At 38.5% G+C, this 27,884-nt stretch overlaps 2 protein-coding genes across 7 annotated transcripts in view; both read right to left on the reverse strand.

Annotated features, from left to right (window-relative positions):
- The window catches only part of fcho2 (FCH and mu domain containing endocytic adaptor 2), a 39,765-nt gene extending 37,166 nt beyond the window's left edge, over window positions 1–2,599 (reverse strand). For 2 of the 4 annotated variants that reach the window (XM_035526088.1, XM_027007930.2), the window contains exon 1: window positions 2,403–2,599. In XM_035526088.1, coding sequence (XP_035381981.1) covers window positions 2,403–2,435 — 33 coding nt within the window. In that variant the 5' untranslated portion in view covers window positions 2,436–2,599. Of the gene's footprint in view, window positions 1–2,111; window positions 2,330–2,402 lie in introns of those variants that run through there. The other 2 variants (XM_035526091.1, XM_035526089.1) reach the window with 2 other exon arrangements.
- Window positions 2,600–3,172: 573 nt separating this feature from the next.
- tnpo1 (transportin 1) lies at window positions 3,173–27,833 on the reverse strand. Of its 3 annotated transcripts, none has more exons than XM_027007935.2 (24): window positions 27,473–27,833; window positions 25,851–25,926; window positions 25,064–25,213; window positions 23,601–23,707; window positions 20,956–21,089; window positions 20,728–20,809; window positions 20,514–20,636; window positions 19,758–19,876; window positions 19,452–19,512; window positions 19,166–19,340; window positions 18,927–19,079; window positions 18,543–18,768; window positions 15,378–15,549; window positions 15,199–15,285; window positions 14,991–15,098; window positions 14,719–14,877; window positions 13,839–13,926; window positions 12,314–12,412; window positions 11,207–11,302; window positions 8,413–8,449; window positions 7,127–7,226; window positions 6,622–6,696; window positions 6,245–6,384; window positions 3,173–6,100 (listed from the first exon to the last, which is right to left on the reverse strand). In XM_027007935.2, the coding sequence occupies exons 1-23, from the start codon at window positions 27,575–27,577 to the stop codon at window positions 6,277–6,279; spliced, it is 2,640 nt and encodes an 879-aa protein (XP_026863736.1). In that variant the 5' UTR covers window positions 27,578–27,833; the 3' UTR covers window positions 3,173–6,100; window positions 6,245–6,276. The 3 variants fall into 3 exon arrangements, with proteins under 3 accessions (XP_026863736.1, XP_026863735.1, XP_026863737.1); XM_027007934.2 differs by having other exon boundaries at window positions 8,413–8,488; XM_027007936.2 differs by lacking the exons at window positions 3,173–6,100; window positions 6,245–6,384; window positions 6,622–6,696; window positions 8,413–8,449 and having other exon boundaries at window positions 7,132–7,226.
- Window positions 27,834–27,884: the final 51 nt, after the last annotated feature.

Consider the following 27,884-nt stretch of genomic DNA (forward strand, 5'->3'; position numbering starts at 1 on the left):
CCAGGAAACATAACCCATCACCGGACCCTGTGCTTAACTAGAGATAACATCTGCATCTGGTTAGCAAGAGTATTGGTGTATCCCACTGTCTCCCCAAGAACAAGCATGGGGAATCCCAGCACGGCATACTAGCTTCCCTGTTCTAAAAAGCTGTGGACAGCTCCTCTGCTAATCATCACCCAGCAGATGGTTCATATATTAGAACAGAGAAAATGGTGCAGGGGCTGGGCTAGGATTTGAAAACAGTGAGCTCGTGGTAGCAGAACATGAATGCTAATGCACAGAAATTAAAAACCAGGGGTTTTCAACACTAACCTCGATGCCCTCCTGTTATTCCATAGTATTTTCTCTACGTCAACTACTGACACATTTGTTACAAGAAATAAAGAGGTGCTGATAACCCTCACATATGTTAAGAAACAAGACTATATAAAATACATGGACTATCTGGGGAGGACATATGAGCAACTGGTTTCCTCAACGCTGGGCAGAGAAAGGTCATCGTAATGCTTCCTCAGGTATGTATGAAATATGTTTATACTGCCCATACACCACCACTCCATCAGAGAGCATCAGTAAGTAGGCAGTAGCTGAGGGGGTGGTACTCAGGGTAACTCAGGCTACCAAGCTGTGGGTGTTTTGCACAGTGACTACATTTGTACAAGGCAGGTGTGTGAGAGAGAACGAGAAGAGTTGAAGGGAGTATGTGTGAAAGAGCAAGGACACTGTGCGGCTCTGGAAACGACTGAACTTGCCTACGTATTCATGAGTGTGTCCTGCATTACAAGCGCACAGCTGATCATAGCCTTGCTGTCCTACTGAGTCCTTCGACACAAAGAGCTGATTGAGGACCATACACCACAGCCTCCAAATCCTTCAATCCAGCCTTTACTTACCATCTCATTGTCTTTTCAGACTTAACTGTCATTTAACAACTACTCAGTTCAAAAGTCAATCAAATGCTTATCCAACACTGCTGCAATAGTACAGTTCAACAAGTGGAAACACCATTGGCTACAGTCAGTTTAGCATGACATCATAGAGACTCACTCTTGACTTTCTGAAATGTAAATCCAGCTCTATACTTCTTATTTTCTTACAAATGCATTTTTTTTTTTGTTCTGGTCTAAAGCTCCAAAATATAAAACTTTCATTCTGTTTTTCTAGTGTTGCATAAGCATAATACCTGGACTGTGCTACAGACCTACACCCTACTAGAGTAAAAGGCTTTTACTATTTGGAAATGCACACATACAAAACAATCAGTTACAGGCTGTGAACTGTAAATGTATTGCCGTAGACTGTTTTTTTCTGCTTTTATACTTTGGCCTGATACATTTACTTCCTCAAACACATGGTTAACATCTGCAAGCAGACGGTAACAACCATGAACACATCTCTCTCTCTCTCTCTCTCTCTCTCTCTCACACACACACACACAAATCGTTAACCTTGTCCTCACATAACTTTTAACTTTTTTTTACACGCGTGCTACAGCTTCTAATGAGATAAAATAAATTTGTTAGATCCCCAAACATGTTAGCTTATTTTTTTCTCCCATACAACGTTATAGCAGCCAAGGAACTTACGAAACAATGTTCACGAAACAGTCAAAAGGGAAATAATATTGCTTTTGCAAGAGTTATGTGCGAGCCTAATATCTGAGTATTTTTCCCCAAAGGTCTGGAACCGAGCAGGTGTTTGCAACACCTAGCTAGCTAGGTTAACACGTGAATAATAATTTTCTACTGTTTACACCTCTAATATAGTTAACTAACTAGCAAAACACATCTGGATAAGGACGTTAGCCTATCTGACCGGCACGTCCCTGGCCAAAGTTATGAACGAGCACAACTTGTCAAGAGATCTACTGTCTAAATATTTAGCCGGAAATTAGGTTACTATTACACAATAAAGTGCCCTAAGAGAGTCCTGGAGAATAAAGTAATTTCATACAATTAATGTTGTAAAAAAAGCCTCTGGTGTCTCACTCTAACATTATTAGGGAGGATAATGACGACAAAACACCTCGCGAATGACAGCCGAGATATCCAATTATCTTCCTGAATAAGGCCACGAACGGTCTAGGACGTTTAGTGACAGCCAATTACCTTACACAGACGGGCATTCCAGTTGGCTGGACATGTTAGTCGGAGTTCACCGAGGCCCAATCCCCGAGATAGCACGGGAAATGGGGCAACAGTTTCCAGTGTTCCCCTTAACTAGCTAGCTAGTTTTACCGGCAAGCTTTATACATCGAGCACTGAAGAAGAAACACAAAATAGGTCAAAAAATAAAACCATGTTGAGCTCGTTTACAGCAGGGGAGGGGCTTCAACTGAACAACTGGCATACAATCCGGCTAACCAAAATACACCACCAAGAAAAAAAAAACCAACCTACCCAGAAATTTTCCAGGAAATAAGGCGTTATCATCTTGTTTCCTCAATTCTTCTGGGCGGCTGTTGTCTTTACCGTAATAAAACTTCAGGTTCAATTGAAGCAGTAATCCGCGCTTCTTTCCCCGATTTTGTTGCCTCTTGGGTTTTTTTTTTTTTTTTTTTTGCTTTCCCCCCTTCTGCTCCTTTTCCTCCCTCTGATTCCAAGACTCCACCTCCACCGCCTGAGTTCACTTGCCTCCTCTCCCTGTCCGTCAGCTGTAAAGAGAAGTCCACTTTTATGACTGAATAGCGCCACTAGCGGTGGCTCTAAGACATTAACAAGCTTTCCACATCAGAAATTTTAATGTAAATTGTGTAAATTTTAACCCTATTTTAAAGTACGTCTGCATGAAATAGCACTAATGTAATGCTTATACGGTTTTCACTTCTGGCGAAAAACACATTTCAGTTCGCAAAATAAAATTTACATTTCAGAGTTATTATATGATTATAATTCACAAGCAAGATTTGTCTAAGGTCCAGTTAAAGAATTCTGAATAAATCTGACTTTAGCCTTGTAAAACTGCAGGCCCTTGAGAGAAAAACAGTAGGCCTATATGGCTTGAATTATGTTTTATGAATTACTTTTTCCTTTAATACAATATTCTGGTTACAATCGAACACTAATTGAAATTAGGGGTACCTGTAATTGAAATTAAGTGTACCTTTCTACTGCTGGTTTTATGTTCTTCCCAATGTTCTCTCATAAGGAATTCGAGTTAGACAAGTATGTAACAGTTTATGTAAACAGTTTATTTTCAATGTACAGATCCAAGCAGTGATACAAAGTCACATCCATCACAAGGTCATACAAATGTCATTACAAAATTACTACAATATAGATTCTTTGCATGATCCAAAATATTTGGTGGCCCCCAAAAATGATTACCTTCGAGATATTTGTCTCTGAAATTCAGCAGCTTGTCACAAAAAAGGAATAAATGAAAGTTCTCTCAAATAAGAGCAATGGGAGCTAATAAGCAAAGAGGATTTACATGGCTATTATATCATTCCTTAACTAATATCTCCCTCCCCTAACCATAAAAACAAACAAACCCCCCCCCCCAAAAAAACCCCATAAAAACAAACAAAAAACAGTAGTTGATACAGTGCTAATTTGACAAAATTTAATAGAAATAAAATAAACTACTGTATTTAATATTGTGCAATCTCCAAGCAAGCAGTCATCTAGCAATATGGATTGCCTGAAATCCATGTCCAATTTCAAGGCATCACAGTAAATACTGCACTTTCATTAGAATAAGTTGCCACTATTCACATACTGCTGTGCCAGTTTGTCTTCCACCCAGTCATTTTATCTTGATAAAAAGCTATGCATTGCTTAATATTTATGTGAAAAAAGCTACAAGCTAACATTGTAGTACATTGTACTCTTTTAATGTAGTTTTTTCTATCCGATTTTTCTTTCCAAAACTGGAAAGACTTTCTCAATGGGAAAATGGAAAGTCAGAGTCTGAAGCATGATCATTGACTAAACAGCAGGAGTAGATTTCCATGCTACTCATGACAGGGGACAGGAGGAGGGGGTACATATAAAATAACACTAACATACTTAAACTAAATAAAATGGTAAACATACCTCCTGAGGATTCTACAACAACAACAACAACAACAACAACAACAAAAACAATTCAAGTAGAAAACATCACATAGCAGCACTCATATGTAAGACAACACTAACAGCATTAATTTTTTAAACTTTTTTTTTTTTTTTTTTTCCATTTTAAAGCCAAGCCAATTTTTTATTATCATGTTGAAACAGATGGAATGTGACAGATTATTAACACTAGACACATCTACTGGACAAACATAATGTATTAAAATTACATATACAAATGAACAAGCCTGATAATATCCCATGGTGTTTGGATGGCACAAAAAACAAACAAACAAAAAAAAACGTTGCTTTCTTTAGGATTCTTAAATACATAATTCTCTGATGAATTACTCTAAACTTTTAAATAATATACAACTCCTAACAAAATTGATCTTTACAACACTTTACATTTCTACTGTATTTTATTTCATTTAAAGGTGAATGCCTTTCCCATAGTTTACTCATGCCATTTCATGTCCATTTAATTACAAACAAGAAAATCACCTATACTGAAAACTAACCAGTTTTCTTCCTTCATTTTCACAGAGAGAAATCTCATTCAAATCTTAAAGTCTGAGTAAGTATCTTGAGTATCTTTTAGTAGCTCCAACTAAAAGCATGTCAGTCATTCTTGCACTTCCATGTTCCTAGATTTGTGGGATGAGAAGGATTTCACAAACAAGTAAAAATAAGTATTTTCTCAATGGCTCTGACCTGCAGAGACATTTATGTTTCTACAGAAATACTCTAGCTGATTTTGAAACCAAATGTACCTCGAGATACATCCAGGCAATTTTAAGACTTACTGTCCTATTTTCCTATTTGTTTTTGCTGAGCTTCTAATGCCAAGGGTTCTTTATGGAACACGGGTCTTCAAACAGGCAGTGGGGAACCAACATACAAGTAACAGGATGCAAATATGCAATAAGTCATTATGTAAGAGGTGTCTGGGGGTAATGACAAAACCAATTACAGGGCCACCAACATGCATGAATCGAACATTTAAGTACCCATCTTATTCTAGTCAAAAAGGTCATTACAAGCATTTGCAAAATCATGCTCCCGGCAAACTAAGCAAAAACAAGTAGACATTGAAAAATGTCAGACATACACCCACGCACAAAAAGGGTTTCAAGGTTGTCAATCCATGTCAAACCATAATGTAATGGACTTATCATTCGAGACCACGATTGCTTATTCACACATGAAAATGAAACAGGATAAGGGTTTGAAGTCCTTGCATGGGGAAATTGATTTAGAACAACTAATCAAAGGTAGCAAGTGTGTATGAGATGTGATGCACCCATTATGTCTTTCTCTGACACCTTCGAACTCAAGTCAAATCTAACACACGCACACAGGAGGAAAAAATTAAATAAAAACATGGTCTCCATCATATGCTCTTACAAATGGTTTGTGGACCCTCACGTTTGTACAGTTACACTATGAAGCTGTGATCTATTATTTAGACACCATACCTTAAAACTTGATAGTTTTTCAGCATTTACTTTAATATTTTACCATGTACTGCTGTGCAACAAAAGAACAGCATGGACCGCACACTTTCATGCAGTCAGATTATACTTTGTACCATCCTATGAGTATTTTTGTACCTAATGGTACCATTCTGTCCAACTTCCACCTCCAGTTTGGGCCATTTGATTTATGATACCTTTCTCTGCAGCTAGAGTTGTCTTGTGACATTTTCCTAAATATAATCTAGCAATGTTACATCAGTGATGATTTCACTGTCTTTTTATCCCCTTAATATCCTGCCTATATTTTAGATTAATGAACACCAGTATTTGTTTATGAAAAGGTTTCCTCTCTAGTTTATTTGACTGGGCATTTAAAGTTAGTTTCTTGCTTGACACAGTTTTGCTGAGTTGTATCACATCAAACCACACCCTCCCACCCCACCTTACGGGGTTTAGGGGCTCCACACCCCGCTGCATCCCAGCCAGACCACCCTTCCCCCCAGTAAAGGGCCGCATGTTCCCTGGGGATTTTGAGGCTCCCATAATTTCCCACAACCTAAGGACCTAAAGCCAAAAAGAAACAGTAAAAATTAAGATTGAATTGAAATGGTGACTCTGTAAATGTGATATACTCAATTCATGTTCTACAGGAAAGTTGAAGTGCTAACCCAGAAAAAAAATGTGGAGAAGTAAGGCATTTTCTATTACCTCTTAAACCAGGCCAGTTTCTCCAAGAGTGATTAGACTCCATAGAAAGCTGCGAGTCGCTCCTTCAGAGGCAAGGGGAACTGGTCTGAAAAACGCCTCCAGTTCTCTTCGCCAACCTGATTCTTAAACCCATGGAGGATCTATTGAGAAGCATACATGTAAATCACAATGCAAACATATTTGGAATTGAATGACACAATTACATTTAATTAATTACATCAAAAATGTGTCAAATGTCATTTATTTTCATCCTCTGCAAACACATACCAAAGTCATAGTATTGGCAATTACCAGAATTTTAAATAAGCCACTTGAAAAAATATTTCATGATGAAAAAGTTAATATCAGTATATTCTTTGTTTTGCTATTAATTTTACCTTGTAGAACATGTCTCGTAGGTCATCTTTAGGGTTCACCCATGATGCCACAGCATCACAGAAAAATATAAAGTCCTAAAAGCAGGATGATAAACAGGGAAAGAGGTACATGTGTATGGCTTTTACCATGTTCAGTAAATATGACTCTCCACAGTCATGAGGTGAGAAAAATCAAAGCCACAATCAAGGATTCAGAATAAACAAAAGATAGCAATAGTACTGAAAACACTGAATGTATTAGTACTGGATTGGGGCATGCTGCTCTCCTCACTTTCACAGAACCCTGAATGGAGGAACCAGCAGTCAAGAGCAAGAAGAGCCATATTTTTACATTCATTTGCCTGCACCATTGTGTTTGACAACAGGTTTCAAAAGTTGCATTTGGAAAACACTGCATTATAATGGTGCAATCTAAAAGAGCAGGTGTGAACACATCATAAGTATGATAAACAGATCTAAAAATCCCTGATTGTGGTTTATAGTGGTAATATGCACAATAACTTACCTGCACCACACCTCCAGGGTTGACTGTGATCATGGTGCAGATCCCCCTAAAGGCGGAGTCTTTTTCCTCATTGTCTCTTATATTGCGTAGTGAGGTGCACCTAGTGATGGAGAGAAGGCCCATTTTCAAATAACACACCTGCCCACTTACGCAGCCGCTACAAATGCACAGAGTTCATCACAACTACCACCTCAGAGCACCTTAAAATTAAAAGTCATATTTAAGTGACTTTATAAAAATGTATGACAATTATTCCTTAGTATTTTTACATCTAAATTTATCTTAATACATAGCCTAAATACATTTACTCTAAATATTTTACAGTGAATTATTTTCTGTTAATTATACATATATTATTTTCTAATGGTCAGTTTCTGTATTTAAATAATTTTTATAGAATGCTTTAAACACTTGTGGGGAGAAAATATTCATGTATGGTGGCAAAAAACATTGCCAGGGGCATGTGCTATGCATCTTCCGCATTACAAATAAGTGCACATCTGTAGCTAACACTGAGTCATCAAACAGCTATTTTGAAATAATTTTACTTCACTGCTTTAAAAGAACAGATTTGTCTGAAAAAAAAATATGTAAAAGCACCTTATATTCTGCCAATTTCTGTTTCAGGGAGTTACACTAAGGGAGATTTGGGAGACTTTATGGGACCATCATGCAGTTAGTGGGCGCTATATCTTAATTAGGAGACGCTCCCCCCCCCTCCTATTCCTTAAAAACATGTCTTTTCATGGTTTTCTTTTTATCATCAGCAAGCATGTGATACTATTCCATGCATTTGAATAGTAGTTAGATAGTGACAATAAAAGACAGCAACCGAAATAAAAAATTGAAATAAATCAATACAGAATACATGAAGGTGCTACTGAGGCAAATTAAACGACAAGACCTAGAAGGACAGGGTTAGTCACATGGTAGGTAATGATATTGATTGGTCATACAGAACAGAAAAGAGACAGAGAGAGTGACAGAGGGAAAAGGAAAGGGCTTCCCCATCCCAAATCTCTTCAACCAGCTCCTACTGTAATTTTTGGAGAACACATTGCCTGGATGAACTGCACAGACAAAAGAAGGAACTTGGCAACTTTAAAGGGTTTGGTTTTAACCATTCAGACGTTTCAAATTGTGATTAAGCAGGAAGGAGGCTTTTTAAGAGTACTGGGACAAGGTTACAGAGCAGGTGAATAGGAGAGAAAGAAGGAATTAATAAGGTACAGAGAAGATAAGCAGAGAGAGATAATGAATGAAATAAAAGATTGAATAATACACACCAGGGTCTTATAAACTGCTGTAGCATGGGTGCCACCTCTTGAGGACAAACGTAACCAAGACGACCAATTGTTATTGCTAAGGTAACGCAATCACGGTTATACAGCACCAAACGCCAACCAAGACATGAGCGAATGGAGGGGAGGAGGAGAAAAACAAAAAGAAAAAACAAACAAACAAACAGACAACTCAGAAACAGAACTCAACAGAATCTGTGTATGAGAATAAACACAAGATTTCACTAGTGCTCTTCATACCCCCCAGACTAAGCGGGGGAAATGTAAAATATGACACTCTAAAAAGAAACAATTCATTTAAGGGAGATGTCTTAGAAAACGAAGCATTTAGTATACCTAGAAGCTAAAACAACTCTTTAGGTAAGGGATTTAAGTTATTTTACAAGTAAAAAGGATAAGTGTATTTTGTGCTTTGTTCTATGGTTTTGTTGTACCATTTATTTAAAAAAAAATGCAATCATTAAATTTGTTTTCTGAGATTTTCTCCCTTAAACTCACAAAAATATCCTTAAATAGAACAGAAATGTATTTTTTTTCTGTCTGTCTTTTTTCCTAAGAAAAAACATTACAACAAGCAAACTACATGGAGAAGACTAGAGTCCACCAGGATCTTAAGAGGCACAGAGGGAGACCTGAGTTTAAGAGACACAAAACTACGCAACATTCTCATTAAAAGACAGGCATTTATGAACAGTCCAATGAGACATGCAGAAAGCAGATGATTGGCTCATTAGAACATAGTTCAGTGCAGGATAGACTAATGCATGTTATCAAAAACAAGTGTTGGGTCTGCTGATTACTCTGGAAAATCAAGAAGGTTACACTCAGCCAGTGTGTAACGAAAGTCTTTTTTTTCTTAATTACATTAGTGAACCATTTTGTTGCAAGCTATTTTAACTATCCCCAATTTACAGTGCTTGTATGCATCACTTCAGTGTTGGGGTGAAGCCTGTGGATGCGTTTTAAAAGGTGTATGAGAGCCATGCAAGGCTGCCAAGTGAGGACACCTAGCAGAATCAATGTCATTCTGCGAAAGGCAAAATGCTAAACCCTGCCAGTGCAACCCTTCCACTCTAGGAACATGGCCAGCTACAGTCCCTTTGGACTGTACACTTTTGTTTGTTTGTTTATTTAGATCAGTGATGGCATCACCAAATTTCTCAGTGCAAATAAATGTCATGCAGGTTACATGAGTAGGTTCTATGGATGCCCCACCAGGTGTTAAACAAACAAACAAACAAACAAATAGGCCATTATGAAGTAAACATAGGGTACTTAGGCTACATAAACATGCCTATTTACTTATTAAGAATTCAGTTAAACAACTTAAATGATTAACCCATGTCCAAGGAACATCAGTCAATGCTATGAAACAATTCTGAAGTGAATGTCGACATCTATATTTTTATTATAACTTATTGGCAATATGGGATCCATTATCAACAGTATTACCACATTTAGCTATCACCACTGCCTCATTGTTCTCCACTGCCTCATTCTGCAATAAATAAAATATGCAAGACATTGATCAATGTTAGAAAACACATACTGTATTAAGGTTTGTTGATTGTAAATGTTTTTAAAGTGTACTGAAAGAAAGGAAAAAAAAAAAAAAAAAAAAAAAAAAAAAAAAAGAGTATGATTCTATTTGATACACCATACCATGTGACACCCACTTGACAGCGCCACTGACCTGAAGGCAGCCACATTCTTAATGTGAGAAGTCTTCCACCCCACACTACAAAATCCTCAAGAACAGACCCACACTTTGCCTTAGACTAGTATGCAATTGCTTTTTCTATTACTTTAATTAGTTTCTTTTTGTTTTTTGCTGGGTTGTTTTTTTGTTTTTTTTTTATGGAGTGTGTCTCTCTGTGTCTAAATTTAGCAGGGTCTAAAATTAGCTATCCTGCATCAAACATAAGCCACCCTTAACTAAACAACATTCAACATCTACTGGCAGATATGCATTCACATTGAAAAAAAACAAAACAAAACAGTAACTAAAACAACAGAAACAAAGTGACAAACAAGAACACATCTACAAGTACCCTAGTTTCTGGGGAAGTTAGGTACGGAAGTTATACTTCAGTTTCAGATCAGATCTTGACAGGAATCAATGTAGACTGATCGTGTGGCTCAAGATTTGTAGCTTTCTGATCAAAGGACTTTATAATTAAAGTGAACTGGAACCGGGAGGAAATTTGCAAGATGTAGGTGCTATATGTTTATCTTGACAACACAAAAAAGAACTGAATACAGAGGCAGAGAGAGATATTTTGGCTCCAAATATCTACTCAGAATTCAGTGAGGTTTTACCATATTTCAACATTCGTCTTCAAGCTGGTTACACTTTGAAACATCAAGAATACTAATTCTTTAATCCTAATCAACTGACAAAACATCCTGGTGAATGCTTTCAGATAACATTTGCTAAAATATGAAAAATATCCAACAGTCATTTTCAAATAATTAATCCACTTCTGTCAACACCATGGTTGGACTTTTACAAGATTTGCTATGTTCATATGGAACATGGACTAAGAGTCCCTTACAATGGACAAGAGGAAGTCGCACACTCTGGTCAGATTTGACCATTTCTCCTTTACCCATTTTTACTGGGCATGATTACTTTATAATGTAGCTAATAGCAAGACTTATAAAGTCCACCCTTTGGAGTATGTATGGAGATTAATAGCCATTGGAGAGTCGGAAATGGGGGTTGGGTTGAGAAGCTCCCTAATAGGGGACAGCCTTCTCTAGCACCTCCCAGTGATACCTGTATTCTCCAGCAGAGTCTTGGGTGTGTTGGGTCTGTTAATGATCTCTATCAGCTGGTGCAAAACCATGGACACATAAGGCTGCATCTCAACACCTGCACATAGAGAAAAGAATCTGTGTGGATTAGTGTGCATGTAAAAGAGACAGCAAGTGTCCAAGGGTCAAAATAAGTAAGGCAGTAAAGAAACTGTAGTCCATAGTGCTACACAACAGCAGCACAGTATACTTGATCCTGATAATGAAAATTTATTACACCAGCACGAAGTCCTCTCTGATGATGGTAGCTGAGCGTCATTGAAATCTCTTGTATTTTTCAGCATAACTTCAAGTTGAGAACATTTTTTCATGACTTCTACTAAGGGTGCCCATAATAAGTTAAGACCAACAGCTCACTGCTGTTAAGAGCAGATGATGTAAAAATGTAGCACTTTTATAAATTGTTCTGTTAAAGCAACAGTAGTTAATCCATATAAAAATAACTGTTATATTTGCCAAAATGTGACCATGTCTTGACAATAATACAAATGAAGAAAAGCAATCTAAAGAATTAGAAAAAGAATGAACCCAAGATAAAACAAAAACAATTAAACATCTTTTCAGAGGTGAAAAGAGGATTAAACTCTGATGCCAAGTGAGCCACATTTCTGCTTGACAGGTAGCTTGATTTTTTAAATTAGATTTTCAAAACAATTAACCATAAAGCTAAAATAGTAATGCAGTCATTTCTCATGTTGCAGTCATGTTATTGTTAGCTTGTTTCCAATGCAAAGGCTACCGATTAGCATTATTTTATTTGGATGTTGCAAAAAATATCTTTGTGGAGTGCCCAGGTTTTCATATCAGTTTCTGCGTTTCTCCTGTTGTGTGCCTGACAGTGTTACTCATTTGAATTTTTAAGACAAGTCCACTCCGTTTTCATCTTCAGCTTTAACTTATACTCATGACTCTCTCCCTGCAAACCACCCACCCCCACAAAAAAGTTGGCAGTCTTGTCCAATTATGCACCATAGTGTCCATCAGTTTCAAGAAAGAAATAATTATTTAGCTATTAATAACCTAAGAGGCAAGGGCAACATTTTTACATTACAATAAACCAGGTGCTTACCCATTTGAATAGATATTTCCCCAATGGCCCAGGTTGCATTGTTGCACACAGAAATCAACTCTGGGTTCAGGTTTGTGCCTAAAATAGGCATGAAATCCGCTAGAAGATAAAGCATAATGATAATTGTTATATAACAAAACAGAAAGCTTCTATTTACAAATATGTTTAAAGGATTACATTGGCAAAAAAACAACAACTAAGAACTACATTTAACCAGTTTTCCCACTAAATGTAGTCAATCAGCATCCCAGACATATCTGATGCCCAACATTGCTTATTCACTTTGGACTGGAGCTATGAGACCAATCCTAGAAAGGATTGAAAGCTATTTTACTGCAAACCTTGACTGATTTTACCTTGAGGCAATTTCATGTTTTTAAATAAAACAGCATTCACCACCCTTCAAAAAAGGCGATTAGTAGGGTGGTAGTAGTAGCTCAGTGGATAAGATACTTGACTTGTAATTGGAAGGTTGCTGGTTCAAGCCCCACTACTGCCAAGTTGCCCCTGATCAAGACCCTCAACTGCTCTGAGTTGTACTCAGTCATATTTGTAAGTCGCTTTGGATAAAAGTGTCAGCTAAATGCTATTACATGTAAATGACTGTTTCTGCAAAAACAAAACAGGCAGGGAACAAATAGTTTGAAGACTTATTTATAAGGTGGTCCTTTTATAAACACAAACCAAATTCTTTATTTATTTCAAATGAAATTGTTAAGCCATATAAATGCATTTTAAACCAAACTCCAAGGTAAAACTGTTGGAATAGACCATATTTATTCATTTAAAATGAAGCTCTATCATCTGCATAACTTCCACCTTTCCAGAATAATTTCTTCTTGAAAAGCAAAGTGTTTATGGGGGTAGTCATCATGGATAACCAGAATGTTGCAGTGGTTAGTTTACTAAATCACTAAGTATTTACCATCCTTACTTTAATAATATTTTTATGCAAAAGAAGTGCATTAGACCAAACTGTTACCTAAATCTCTAACAATACATCTTGTGTTTTTCACCTTGGCTGTTTTCACACACTCCACTAAACACTTACTGAGTTCTGTTTTTTATTTTTATCCCAGGTTGTCTCAGGCCCTTTAAGTAATGTTTAGCACTGGTGTCTTAGCACACATTCTAGGCAATCAATAAACCAAACCCATCTGTCTATTCTCCCATTCTAAGGAAAATAAGCCTGCATGTGAACTCTGCAGGCAAAGGTCTGTAACAAACACCATCCCCAATAATCATATCTTGATAAATAAAAAACAAAAACAAACAAGAAACCCCACACACAGCTCAACAACAAACAAAACATTAAGTTTTTCATTGTATAGTGGCTTAATCTCACCAGCAGGAATAAGATATACAGCATTCTTTAATATAAACATATCATCTGAAAGTCATTGCCAGACATTTATTACCATCCTGCTCTGAATTAAACTCCTAGTAACCCTGCCCGGGCACCTCCCTCTGATCTTACAAAAAAAAAAGGCACTCCTACTGTGTCAGACTTAAGGGCTGAACTTACCAATACATGGTTTGACATGCTGGAAGCATGCTTTGGTGAGATCACCTAACAGGGCAAAAGAACTCTGCCGTACCTCAGGCATTTTATCCTAAAAAACAAAGATGTGCAGAAATAAGTCATACGACTTACAGCAATACTAAGAAGGCTCAAGAAGTTGGTGATTAATGCACAATCAATACAATGACCTTACATTCAAGTCAAGTCAAATTTATTTTATATAGTGCTTTTTACAACAAGTTGTCAACGCATTTTACAAATGTATGGGTCCAGATCCCTAATGAACAAGCCAGGGGCGACTGTAGCAAGGAAAAACTCCCTGGCTGAGATTTAGGAAGAAAGGTTGGGAGGACCAAGATAATAAACATACAGTCCTGATTCAGACAAAATTCACCAGGCTGCAAGAAAACACTCTTGGAGAATGAGTTCTAAAGCTAAAACTGAACCCCATTTTAAAGAACTTTCAAATGAATTACAAGTGTAAATCCATGGTGAAAGTTTCTTTCCCCCCTTTTCTAATTTAAGAAGGCTGTATTAATATATGCTAATTTCTGTAGTATAACATATTACAATTTTTATGTGATTTATGTGATATTGGTATTTCAAAAATATTGCTATAATGAATAGATCAGAATATATTATGCAACCCCAACAAATGTTGAAGATGCATCTATAAATTACATCATTAACTACGTTCCCAACAAGCTCCTTTAACCTCTACCCATGTTCAATTTTCACGTGATTTTGGCAACATCCAAATCATACCTTTTGCTGATTGCATAAAAAAAAAAAAAAGAGCTACAACTTTCAATGAGAAGTCCTTGAAGAAGGCCTTAAAATAGCAGATCAACATAATAAGAATTGACACACAAACAAATATTACCTGCATGCACTGATACATGAGGGTGAGAATATTACTGCGTGCCACCAGCTGCTCAACGTTACCACCCAGACCCTCAGCCAGCCCACTGAGCAGATCCAGAGCCACAATCATGAAGTCTTTGTCAGGAGCTTCGTAGACCTCAGGTTGTGACTGATGGAGCTAAGTGAACAGAGCACAGAGAAAGGGAAAATTATCTTTGAAAGACACAGGACCCTGCTCATCCACACAATCAGGACTGTACTGTGTCCGTCAGGGTCTGAAGCCTGCCTCACCATGGCTTGGGCCAGGGTCTTCTGGACCAGGTTGACACAGCGCTGGTAGACTGGTTCGCAGTAGGGCAGAAAGCCGCTCTGCAGGGCGGTAGCCACAGATGACAGGCACTGCAAGGGTAAAGCAGCTCACAATGAAATGGCCAAGTGATGTAAAATAAGTTCACCATGGCATGCAGAAGTGTCTTGAGAGTCTCAGAAAGTTTCCAACCTCCAGGAGAGGGAAAAGGTCTTTATCTTCATCTTTCAGCTGGTTCCACTTCTGAATCAATGGTGGCATCAGCATCTGAATGTATTCCTAAAGACAGCAGCATGGCAATTTTGTCAAATATTTATGGATTTATGCTCATGTCACTGAAGAAGTGTGTGTGTGTATGCATGCACATATACCGGTTTGTTGAGATGGAGGCCTACAGAATCTGCCAGAGTGCCAATGGCATCATAAAGGATAAGAAGGTTCTTGTGCTGGTATTTGCTGAAGGCGAAGACCAGCGTGTCCAGAATATAGGCCAGATAGGGCACCAACTCTGTACACGCCTCCTCCTCTAGAGTGGCAAAGGCACTGGGCAAGAGACACAGGGGTTGACACACCATTAAACAAACCCTGACTGGGTTTCAGGGTTTTCTTTTTTTAGATTTTTTATTTTTGCACAATAGTAAATATATGCCTACTGTAAGTAGCAGACTTTTTGTATTTATATATATATATATATATATATATATATATATATATATATATATATATATATATATATATATATATATATATATATATATATATATATGAGAAAGAACTTCCTTCAACAAAGAAATTTTGAATAAACTGAATAAATACTGTGTGTTGACATATAATGTCGTTATGTCCAGTTGTGAAAATAGCAGTTATGAAAACCAATAAACTTTAACACAACTGTAGCTCAGTTGGTTAAGGTACTTGACTTGTAATTGTAAGGTTGCTGGTTCAAGTCCTACCACTGCTAAGATGCCACTGTTGGGCCCCTGAGCAAATCCCTTAACCCTCAATTGCTCTAGTTGTACTCAGTCATAAAGTATAAGTCACTTTGGATAAAAGCGTCAGATAAATGTAACTGTATGAAATGTTTAAGACAAAAATGATGTTAGCCTGTTAGCAACACTAGCCTTTTTGATCTGTTAAAAAGCTTAAGGATTAATTCTTTCCATCAAAATGGAAAAAGCTACATAAAGCTACATAAACTGAAATATGAATTTTGGCAAGTCTAATGATTTACAATTGATTGTAAAGAAGAAAGCGCCATTAGGAACCCGTTTAATCAGGCCCAAACCACTGTGTAACTACAATTTGCCTTTTAGGATTAACCTCAAAGAACCTTATGAGCTTCCTTAAACCAAAAAATATATATTACCAGATTCAATTAATTGAATAAATACTGAGCTGTGACATATAATGTGGTTAAACAGAAGTTGAAAAGGTGGCCTGACATTCATGAACCTGTTGCAGGACTGAGAACTGGAAATGTGGAATATTATAGACCTGCAACATACACAATCATCCATGCTTGAAGCCTCATTCGAATGAGATTATCTTTAAATGGGCAGGTGGGATAATGACCACCCACGATCCTCTGTGAATTTAGTCCAGTCCCAATCCATGTCAGCTATTTATTTGGAATTTGTGCTCTTGCATCAGTAAAGATTTTGGTGCCTTTTACCTACAGGTTCCATTTGAACCTCTCTATTTGAGCCAGTCCTCTTGCATGTTCTCAATGACCTTTTTCTCTCTACTAATTCTGGTAATCTGAGGTTTCTCCTTCTTCTTGGTTTAAGTGCTGCATTTGACACAATTAACCAAAACATACTCATTGCCCGCCTCTCAAATATTGGCATTACTAATAAGATTCTTTCAAATAGAACACATTTTGTTGTTTTAGGTAAACACAAATCATACACCAATACGTCACTCAAGGTGTTCCCCAGGGATCAGTCCTTGGCCCTCTCCTGCTCATTATCTACATGCTATCCCTTGGTCAGATTATCTGCAGACATGGTCTTCATTTCTACTGTTATGCTGATGATACTCAGATTTTTATTAACACCAAGGCTAACACTACCCTACCACCTCCTGTTTCACTATCTTGTATCCAAGATCTCAAGCAGTGGATGAGCATAAACTTATTAAGACTAAACTCTGACAAAACAGAATTTCTATTTATTGGCCCGAAGTCCAAACTCTCAAATTTCTCCAATTTTAAATTAAATCTGGATGGTGTCTTGATCAATTCCTTATGCACAGTTAGGAACCTTGGTGTACCTTTTGACTTCTCACTCTCTTTTGATCCCCACAGCAAGTCATTGGTCAAAAATGCTTTTTTCACCTCCGTAATATTGCTAGATTTTGGCCTATGCTCTTCAAACTAGACGCTGAGACTTTGGTTCATCATCTCTCTGTCTTGACTACTGTAACACTCTCTGTGTTGGCATCCCAAACAAAACCATTCGCTCACTTCAATATATCCAAAATTCAGCCACAAGAATCCTCCTTCATACAAGGAAATCAGGCCACATCACCCCAGTGTACACTGGCTCCCCGTCCCAAAACGCACTCAGTTTAAAAATCCTCCTCTTTACATTCAAAGTTCTGCACAGTCTTGCACCTCCCTACCTAGCTGAACTCATTCATACTGCCCCATCCATACACTTTGGTCTGCTAATGCAGGTCTCCTTTCCATCTCCAAGTTTAGACTTGTCTCTGTAAGAGGCAGATCCTATAGTGTCAAGGCCCCAAAATTATGGAACACTTTAGCTCAATCTCTCCATCTCTGCTCTTCACTTTTCTCTTTCAAATCAAAACTTAAAACATACCTCCTTTCTCAAAATTTCTCATAGCTTCTCTTCCTATTCATATTTAATTATTGTGTTGTGTCAATCAATATATCTTTTTCCTCTTCGGCTTTATTTTAAAGCGAGTCTTGAGTCTGTGAAAGGTGCTATATAAATTAATTTATTATTATTATAAAATTAATTACTATAAAATAACTGGTAGAAATAACCCCAGGACATTTTAATCCTGTGCATATTGCCATGTTCATAAATCTTCAGCTATATCCTTTGGAAGGATTTTTTTTTTTTGTGCTTTTTCACAAGCATGGAAGTAAGGAAGAAAGCATGTACTAGTATTAGATAGCTTTAAGTAAATTCTACTACATGTAGCCTCCAAACTACCAGCAATTTCTTTACGATAAGCAGTTTAAATGTCAATATTTTACACAGATGTAGGATTATAGACAAGTAAGCAATATAGATCAAATCCACCCATTCTCCTGGCTGATAACTATGTGTAATGTTTCATTCAGTAATGACCAGTGAAAGTTATGAATACCGCATACATATTTTGTGAAGACAGTGTATAAATCAAGTAATCACACCCATCTCTGAGTTTTACAGATATCTTTCCTGTGCAAAGTCATAAATATTACTTTACAGACATTTGTCCTAAAAACTGTGTCAATGTTACTTAATCAGATAAATATTTTGCACATCAGTCTTATTCTCTCTCTCTCTCTCACACACACACACCTGCATGCTGCCTCTTGGACACGTTTGTTGCTGTCCAGTATACGTTTGAGCAGCTCTGTCATGAGGGGTTTGAGGTAGGCGTCGGCCGGCTGGCTCACAACCCAGTGGGCATAACGGCTCAGCGTCCAGCAGGTGATAGAGCGTACGAGAGCCTTCTTATCAGCCAGACACTGCACCAGGTGAGGAATCAGCTCTGGCAAATATGCAATCATACCCTGCATACAACCTGGAAGGGGTCGGGGAGGGGTGAAGAGAGGATTACAAATCCAAAACATCCTTTGCATAAGTAATATGAAATTTCAACAAAGATGCTTTAACAATCTAAATCGGCAGCTGATTCTGAAGACACCTGTGAGTTCACACATTCACTTGTGTGTTACGCACCCTCTGCGATGGCCCCTAGCACGAGTATGCCAGATTCTTTGATGACCCAGTCTGGGTGGAAGAGCAGCTCTTTCAGCAGAGGGAGGGTGTGCAGCAGTAGGTCCTCCCGGAACACATTCGCCAGGACATCCAGCGCTGCCGCTGAGCACTTCCCTGCGGGCAGAGAAACAGGGACTCAGTCTTGCCCGGCCGACGGTGTAGGCCGTGGCATCCGTGTTCCAAAAGCAGCGGACTCTCACGCAAGTTCCAGTCAGAGATGGCGTCATCATCATCTAGGTCATCTTCATCCTCATCGTCGTCCTCCTCGATGCCGTCACCACCCTCGTGCTGCTGGGCAACAGTACGCGAGCGGTGGAATCGAGGCCGGATGTCCTGCTCGTTGTCTGGGATGGCTTCATCCTCCTCCACGTCACCCTGGGTACACACAAATACATGTGGATTCAAACACCATCCATGACCTTTACATGTTTCATCAAGATGAGTGCCGACAGCTCCAATTGTCAAAGTATGAAATGTTCTGCTAACCTTCAGGAGAATTATGTCAATCTCAGAGTATTTCATGCCATTCACCAAAACTGGAACCAGCCTATGATAGAATGGTAACAATAATGGATTATTAGTTGTTTACACTTCAAAGAAGAAATCCGGCATTATTCAACATCATAAGATTCTGCAGTATTTCAACAGCCAGACTCTGCAAATTATTGAATAAAGTGAAACCATGGCAAGTGGCCCTCTCAGCAAGAATAAGTCTGAGGTGTGACGTGCAAGATTCCCATTTTTCTTTTTGCTTCCCCATTGGAGTGCATTACACCTGGTCTGTGTACTCACTTGGACAGGTGGCCACAGAGCACATCCTTACAGACAGGCTGCTCTGCCAGTGTGAGCCAGAACTCGCAGGCTTCCAGAGCGACATTCTCATCCTGGTCCTGCGTCCTCTGCAACATGTACTGAAGCACGCAACAACAGAGAGAGAGAGAGATTTGATGGCATTTGTCTAGAGCGGTACACTTCTGGCCAGTAGATGGTGGCAGTGACTCATTTTTTTCCTCTACCGATGTTTCAGGCATTCAGAGCTTTCCTTGGAAAGTAGCAGAGTGCTGGACAAAACACCGAGAGCAGAGAAGGTGGGTGCTTGCTGAGACAATACACAATGTGTCTTGGGGTCACATGAGGTGGAGATGAATGGGCGGTTACACTGGGCAATACATTTTTAACTTTTTTTTTTGTTTGTTTCCAAAACTATATATTAATTATATATTATAATTAATATATAAAGCTATTATTATACTTAAAATGTGTATAAACGTACATCTAAAATGTACAATGTAGGAGTTTTGCCTATATTTAGCCTCAGGAACATCCCTCTTCAGTGTACCATAGTGACCCATTTCCCTTGGTACCATCTTTCCATACTACACATAATGACATATTGGAACAACAACAAAAACCTACTATGGGTGATGGGAAAATTCTGAAAACATTTGATTCAGCATCATAAAAATACATAATAAACAGTTTTGTTTGGGGTTTTTTTTTACCCAGGAAGAAAATTCATTGTTGACCTGGTTGACATTGCTGACTCACCTCAGTGATGTTGTGCATGTGGGGCAGGAGGCGGTCCATACGGACCTCCAGTAGCATCACCAGGGCCCGGCACACATTCTTCCGCACCTCCGGCTCCTCGTCACCCGCCAGTGCAAACAGGTTCTGCAGTGCACAAAACACACAGGCTTTGGGTCAGCACGATCCCTCCGATGCAACATGGTGAATAAATGATGCAAAGTTAGAAGCCATGTACCTCAATGAAGGGATCGATGTGCAGCATTAGGGCCTGCGTTCTGCTGATGATGAACTGGTTCACACAGGCAATGGCATGAGATCTGAAATAAACACCAAGAAAACAGCAATGACTGTGTGATTCTGGAACCTGACCTCATGAAAGTCCCTAGCTCTCTCGCAACTCAGGAAAATCAGGAATGCTCGCTTCAGGATTTGTGCTTGCTGACAGAACATAGATGCTTCCCACCTGATCTTGGGGCTGCTGTGCTTGAAAAACTGCAGAAATTTAGGGATCATAACATTGAGAGGTCGGTCCAGCATGTCGCTGTCCAGGATCTCAGCTGAATCCTCGCAGATTTTCTGCAGAGCTCCAAATGCCCCCTGAGAAAGAGAGAAAGAAAGAGGGAGGATCATAGATGGACAGACAATTTATGTCACTGCAGACCTACATGTAAATACATGGAATATTTGACTGGTTCATATTTCCCATCCTCAATTTATAAAATCAAACCTTGTCTTTTCCCGTAAGATACTGCTGTTTCTATTTTACCATTTTAAGAAACCAGACAGGAGAAAAAGAAAAAAAAAATATTTACAACATAAGTCTGTTAGACTACAGAACGCGTGTTAGCCTTATATGAGGAGCTATAGCAAATGAAAATTCCTTTCAAAGTCATACTGTCTGTGGAGGGCCCTAATTTCCATGCTCCTCATAACCCGTGCCAGCCATATCATTACAATAATGCAATGCCACTTATGCCCACCCCTCCCCCCTCCCCCCTCCAGAATGCACAGGAATTCTTGTTTTCAAGCTCATGCACACCCAACCTGTGTTAGGAATCTAATCAGGCCACAAGGCATATGGCGTTGTGGCAACAGGCGATGTCTGGGTGCTGGCTGTTGCCATGGCAACATTCTCCACTGGCAGCTACTGCTATGCAAAGTGCAGCACTCCAAATTGGAGAGTAGGAGGAAATAGAAAAAGATGCGTCATGTTTTCAAGGTCTAAAAGGTCACTTCCTGGGTAGGACATCAGAAGATACAATTAACCTGTTGTTTCTTGTTCATTTTTTATTTTTTTGGGACAGAATCTAATGGAGTGTTTCCACATATTGTACTTCTCACCAAAAAAAAATTATATCGACTTCAATACAAAAAGTAATATGCTGATCAATTTCTGTATATGGACTTTTGAGTAAAAACACCAACTCTAACACTCCAATCAATCAGATGCTACATTTGATAATGAAACCTTCTGACTCTCCAGACTTAAACAGAGTTGTTTGAAGCACGGATAAAAACCACATGATCATCTGTGATCACCACAAAATACATCTCAGAATATAATTTTCAGGCCAAACTGACTAGCTAACTTCAGGACTTACACATTCAGCTGCATTCATACATTAAGAATGCCTATATGGAACAAGGAATAGCTGACACAAAGTGACAAAGCCAATGGAATTTCCAACATACAAAACCCACCATCTAAAGAACACCTGACTTGACATAATTGCATGGCACTTAAAATAGACCATCACTACACACCATTAAACTGCTCTGTGGCAAACCTAATAAAGACATTACAACATTCTTGAAATATTTAGAGATTCACACCTGGGCTATGCTTTATTTAGAATTAATAGAACAGAATGTTGCAGCTAAACTATGTTCTAGAGAGGCAATCTCTACCTCAGGACATTGCACTCAGTAGCATGCCCCATAAGTGCATTTCAGAATGACGAAATGACTTGGCATGAGTGTTCCATTATGAGAGATGGACTACTAGTCACGAGTCACTTGGTGCCCATCAATCACTTTAAAATGCTGACTACAGCCACAAGGAAATTAACTCTGAAAGCTTTAAATGGTGGAACAGGACACGGATAATGTGCATGAAGAAATTAAAAGAAGGGGCGAGTGAGAGAAGTAACGTTCAGTTAACCATTCTAACCAGACACAATGGTTGACTAAAGCCCATACATTGATTTACAACTGCAGTGCTGCCTCCAGACACCGCAAAGGATTGTGGATCAGAGGAGCTATTTTTGGTGCTTGGTGCTAGAGGGGAGTCTACCTACGTTGCTGTAGGGGTCCTTGTTAAAACACAGGCCCCTGACATACATTACACACGTTCTTTAAACGCCCAGTTAAGGAATCCTGCATTTATCAACCATGGCCACAACTGATCAAAGATGATGTACAGCAAAAATTAAAATTAGTCAGTCATATTCTGGACACCAAGGTCAAAAACTTATCACAGGCATTTCTAAATCCCTGATATAAAAATCCTTTAATCAAATGCTGCCTACAGACTAGTTCCACATACATTCTGGTGCTTACAGAAAAACTGCATGTGCAAAATAAATAATAAACACCAACACCCACCACTGACGATTATGTGTATGTGTGTGTGTGTTTATATGTTACCATCACTGTGTGAAATCTTTGTTTCAGAGAGTGTGTTGCAGCCTTAGTTGCTAGTTTCAATTTAGAAATCATCACATGGCAGGATGGAGAAATAAATATAGGCATTATATTTTTTTGCCACACGGAGATGCATTTACAGACAAAAGATAACAAGGACCAGAATGAACAACCATCATCCCACTACATATTAATGCATATCTGAGATATTAAATTTCAACAATATCAACGCTTGGTTATTACACCAGGCTACATAGACAAATCCATCTGGAGACTGCGAAGTTGCTGACAAGTAAACAACCAGAAACAAGACAAAAAAAAAATACAGATGATAAAACATCATCTCCTTCTCTACCAAAGATTACAGCAAAATCTTCTTTGGTGGAAAGAACGTTGACATTGCATTACAATGCCCTTATAAAACCTAGTGGTTTAAATGACCACGACCATGTCTATGTGACTTACCTCACAGGTGTTGTAGTCCTCTGAATCAAGTAGCAAACAGAGTTTGGGCAGAAGTTCTGGCCAATTTTGCAGTTCTCCTTTAGAGGCTATAGTGGTAATGAGTATACCTGAGAAAAACAGACCGTATGCTGTGAAGTAGCCTAGTTTTCAATTTTTAGTTGTTTTATTTAAACTACAAATTAGAACTATATGGTGGAGACATAATATGGTGACGTGATCTTGATGTTTCAATACAGAACAACTGACTGCGGAAAAACTACACTTCAGCAGTTCTGTCCTATGACATATTTACCTCGCAATCACAAATGACAAAAAAAAAAAAACCAAGAGGATTGCAAACAGACTTTATTCTACAAACTTTTTAAAGGTTACTTGCCATAAAAAAGAAAAACTACAGGCTACGCTAAATAAGGTTCATAAATAAGGTCACACTCGCCACAAAATGAGCCAGGAGGGCGATGGATTTATTGTAAAAAAACAACATTCGAAACCAACATTAGAACAGGAAACCAAAAGCATCTGACACACACTGCCATACTGTCAGGCTTGATTTAAACTCGAACACTGGATTTAGACACCAAAGCATTCTGCTTTGTTCTTGCCTTCCCCATAAAAGCGAAAAAGCTCACAGCTGTAAAATCAATGAAACACATTTAGGAGTCTGCATAAGCAGAGTTCTTAAGCAATATTATAACAGACTAAGGTAATGATGGCTCATAGTCATCCATAAATGACAAAACTGTTCAAAAAGCCATAAACGTGAACAGTGTCATTTAAAATAAAAATGCTCCTGGAGTGCGATTCTGTAAATAACACTCTGTGAATACCTCACTATATCTACAACTCACTTTAAAACAGATTTTAGAAATAGAATTTAGAAATGCCAGAATTTGATACACTGACACCTAAATGAAAATATTCCAGTAATGCACAATACACACGCAGGTTTTTTATAAGAATATGCCATGATGTAACCCTCACTGTCTCAGATTTACTCCAAACACATTTAAGATGCATTGTCTCTTTTATATCTTAGAAACATGTATGCAATGATGCAACAAGTGATGTCAGCAATGACATCCCATTTTTAACATAAACTCTGGGCCCTGAGTCACTCCCTGCTCTGCCTTAGGCTGCACATATCCATGCAGTCTGGGGGGGTTCAAGAACAGAGGATGTACACAGGAATTTACTCTTTGACAGCATGCTACCAATTTCCATTACAGTTAGGTTATAAAAGTCAGACACTTGCAGATCATGGAATCTTTTAAGCACTACAAGAGAGACATAACTGAGAAAGTAAATGATCAGGAACTGAGAGAAAGGCCATTTGGATCGAGCATCACAGAGTAAGAATGCCAATCAAATTTATCCAGCCCATTTTTAGAATTAGGAAAGTGAAAACTGCTCTTACATCAGCACTCTGAGAAATGTGGCAGTTGCGATGGCAAGCCTCTACTCACCCACAGTAGCTCGGATAAGAGGTGAAGAGTCACCAATGTTCTGCAAGCACTCATTTTTGATGAAGTCGGAGACTCCATCAGGAAAGTTCTGGTAATGGGCCTTCACGTTGTTCTTCAAGATCAACCCACTGAGAGAACGAGTGGGCTCATCTGCAGGAGTCAGAGGAGGGGTTGTTATGAGTAATTGAGAGAGAGAAAAAAAATAAACAAAGGGAATATCTATCGCCACATAGCTGCCACTGCATAGAAAATTAAATGATGATGTTTGGTTAAAGCAGTAGGTCAATTTTTCTAAGATGTTATCCTTTTAAGTGTTAAAGTGAATCCATCACAAAAGAACATTAGGTACAGGGAGAAGTTCCTGTCTGCAATACTGGAACATTATAGCAGAGCCTATGTAGACAGCACTCTGACCCATACAATAAAAGTAGCTTTAGGCAGTTATGAAGGTCATCGGTACTAAGTGCTTCGTTATTTTACATTTTATTTTATTCTCTTCAAATCAATCAACCATATATGTACATGAATATATGTATGCATGGATGCTGCAACAACCCCACTGCTCCAAGAATGGAGAACAACAAGATGGGTTACAAGCAGTAAGGTTGTCCTACTGTTCATACAAGAAACAGTGTTCTGAAAACAGCATCTCTAAAGGCAGGGTTATCACAGTTTAAAATTAGAGTGACCCATATTCTTCAAGCAGTTCATCCCTGAATAGGCTCAAGGAATCTCTACTCTACAGCAGCACATGGACACAAACTGCACCTATGTGAGCAAACTCTACCTTCTGACTTCAGCTTTGTAAGCACAAATATCAAGTAATTGTTGAAGTCTGGGAACTGATTGAGCTGTTCAAGTTTCTGAGAAATACATTAAGGAAAGAATTTTCACACAGTGCCACATGAAGTGAAAAAGACCAAGCAGGTAGTAGACAACAAATGTTATTATATAGGGGATTAACATACATTTCTTAAAAATCCCCCTTTAATGGCACTTTGTGTGTTCCTTTATATATACACATGTAAATTCGGTAAAGGTACACGTTAGGACCTCACAGTTTCAGATTTATTACACAAATTTTCTAGATTTAAAACAGGCTAGCTCATTTTATTAATACATATATAATATGGAATAATCCACGTGATTGCATGTAAATCTGTTTGTATCCATCGGGATACCATTCTATCTTGGTCAAAGCTAAATATTTTGTTGCAAAATATTCCAAATTACGGGGACGGTTTTAAAAATCTGGTGTTTCCCGCAAACCGATGGTTTAACGTTAATCTAGGTAAAAACAAATACATCACCTTTCTTTGTGATCTCTTGGTTAACCCTAGTTTTAAATTTATTTACAAACCTTTAGTCAACGTTATTTAGGCAGCTAGTTAGATAATTAATTATTCTCAACCACACAGTCTCAATCACACAAGTTGCACCATCTTTGACCTAAAATAGCTATAAAATCAACACCTGCAAAACCACATCGTACTTATGTATACACCAAAATTATATAGAATTCACGAAAAAGCAGGTCAAATACTAAATGAAATGAACACAAGGTACGGCCATGACAATGACGCCGTATCAAAACATTACGCCCTAACACAGAAGAGGACGTCTAACGTTAGCTAGGTAGCATGTTAGATGTGGCTTTAACTGATAAGAAACCTGTCAGTATTTGCTTGTCGTAAACTAGATAGCTATTGTTAATCCCTGATATACTGACTATTGTTCATACTGTATACTAATAAAATTCCAATGTATAGCTATCTAGTTACTGTTATTTCACGCTCAGCAGCAACGAGTAAAGTTAGCTAAGATATTAACGGCAATACAACTGTAGCGACCTGGCTAGACAGCTGCTGAATAAATCTGGTTAGTACAACATATCACGTGACGTCGTATCTAATCGGTTACAGTGGATAATTAGTCTGAGAAGCGAGTTAACCTAGCTAACCTGGCTACACATCGGGCCTCCGTAACGGGCAGCTAGCTGAAATTGGCGTCTATCCGGAATGTACCTAGCTAGCTACAAACTCAGCTAGTAAAACCATTGGTAGACAATTAAAGTTAACGCTAGCGCACGTTAGCTAGGATAACTGACAATATGACAGTTACGTTGGCAGGCTTGGCCATCTTAAATAGCTAACCGCTAGCTAACTAGCTGTCGGACAGTAGCTCTAGCTAAGTGTTATAGTGTTTCGTCCCAACGTCAATTCATACGTGACCAAAATCCTGCAAGACTATATTGAGATTGCTTTTGCTTAGCCTGTTTAGAACAAGCTCCTCTAGTGTCGCAAAACTAGCTAGCTAGATAGCCGTTAGCTAACCATCGACAGACACATCACAGCTACCAGGAGATAATCAGCATGTAATTGAAAAGTATCGTGAAACAGCTAAGGATACTTGTTGGACGGATCTTTGCGTGGTTGTGTCGGGGGATTGAGACTCCTTCAGAAGCTGCAAGATTTGCTGAAGTCCTTGCTCGTCTGGTTTCCACTGGCACTCCATCTTGGTTTGCCCGACTGTCCGCAATAATGACCAAGTGACAGATTATATTTGCGGTAAAATTAAAAAAAAAAAAAAAAACCCTTGATCTTAAATGTAGTCACTTCGTGGCGCACAAGTTACCCCGCCTCAAATAAGCGTTATCTCGAAGGTTACTCTACAACTGTACACATGAGTTACATGGGCCCGACAGGGCAGAACATTCCTTTCTGGCTGTAAGATCCAGTCATACGAGCGCATTTACAGTGATTAGCCCTAAAACGGGTCCTGGGTCCTAGTGCTTGCCACTTACACGACCCCCGTTACTTGA

Source organism: Electrophorus electricus, chromosome 5 (assembly GCF_013358815.1).
Source record: "Electrophorus electricus isolate fEleEle1 chromosome 5, fEleEle1.pri, whole genome shotgun sequence".
Classification (NCBI taxonomy): Eukaryota; Metazoa; Chordata; class Actinopteri; order Gymnotiformes; family Gymnotidae; genus Electrophorus; species Electrophorus electricus.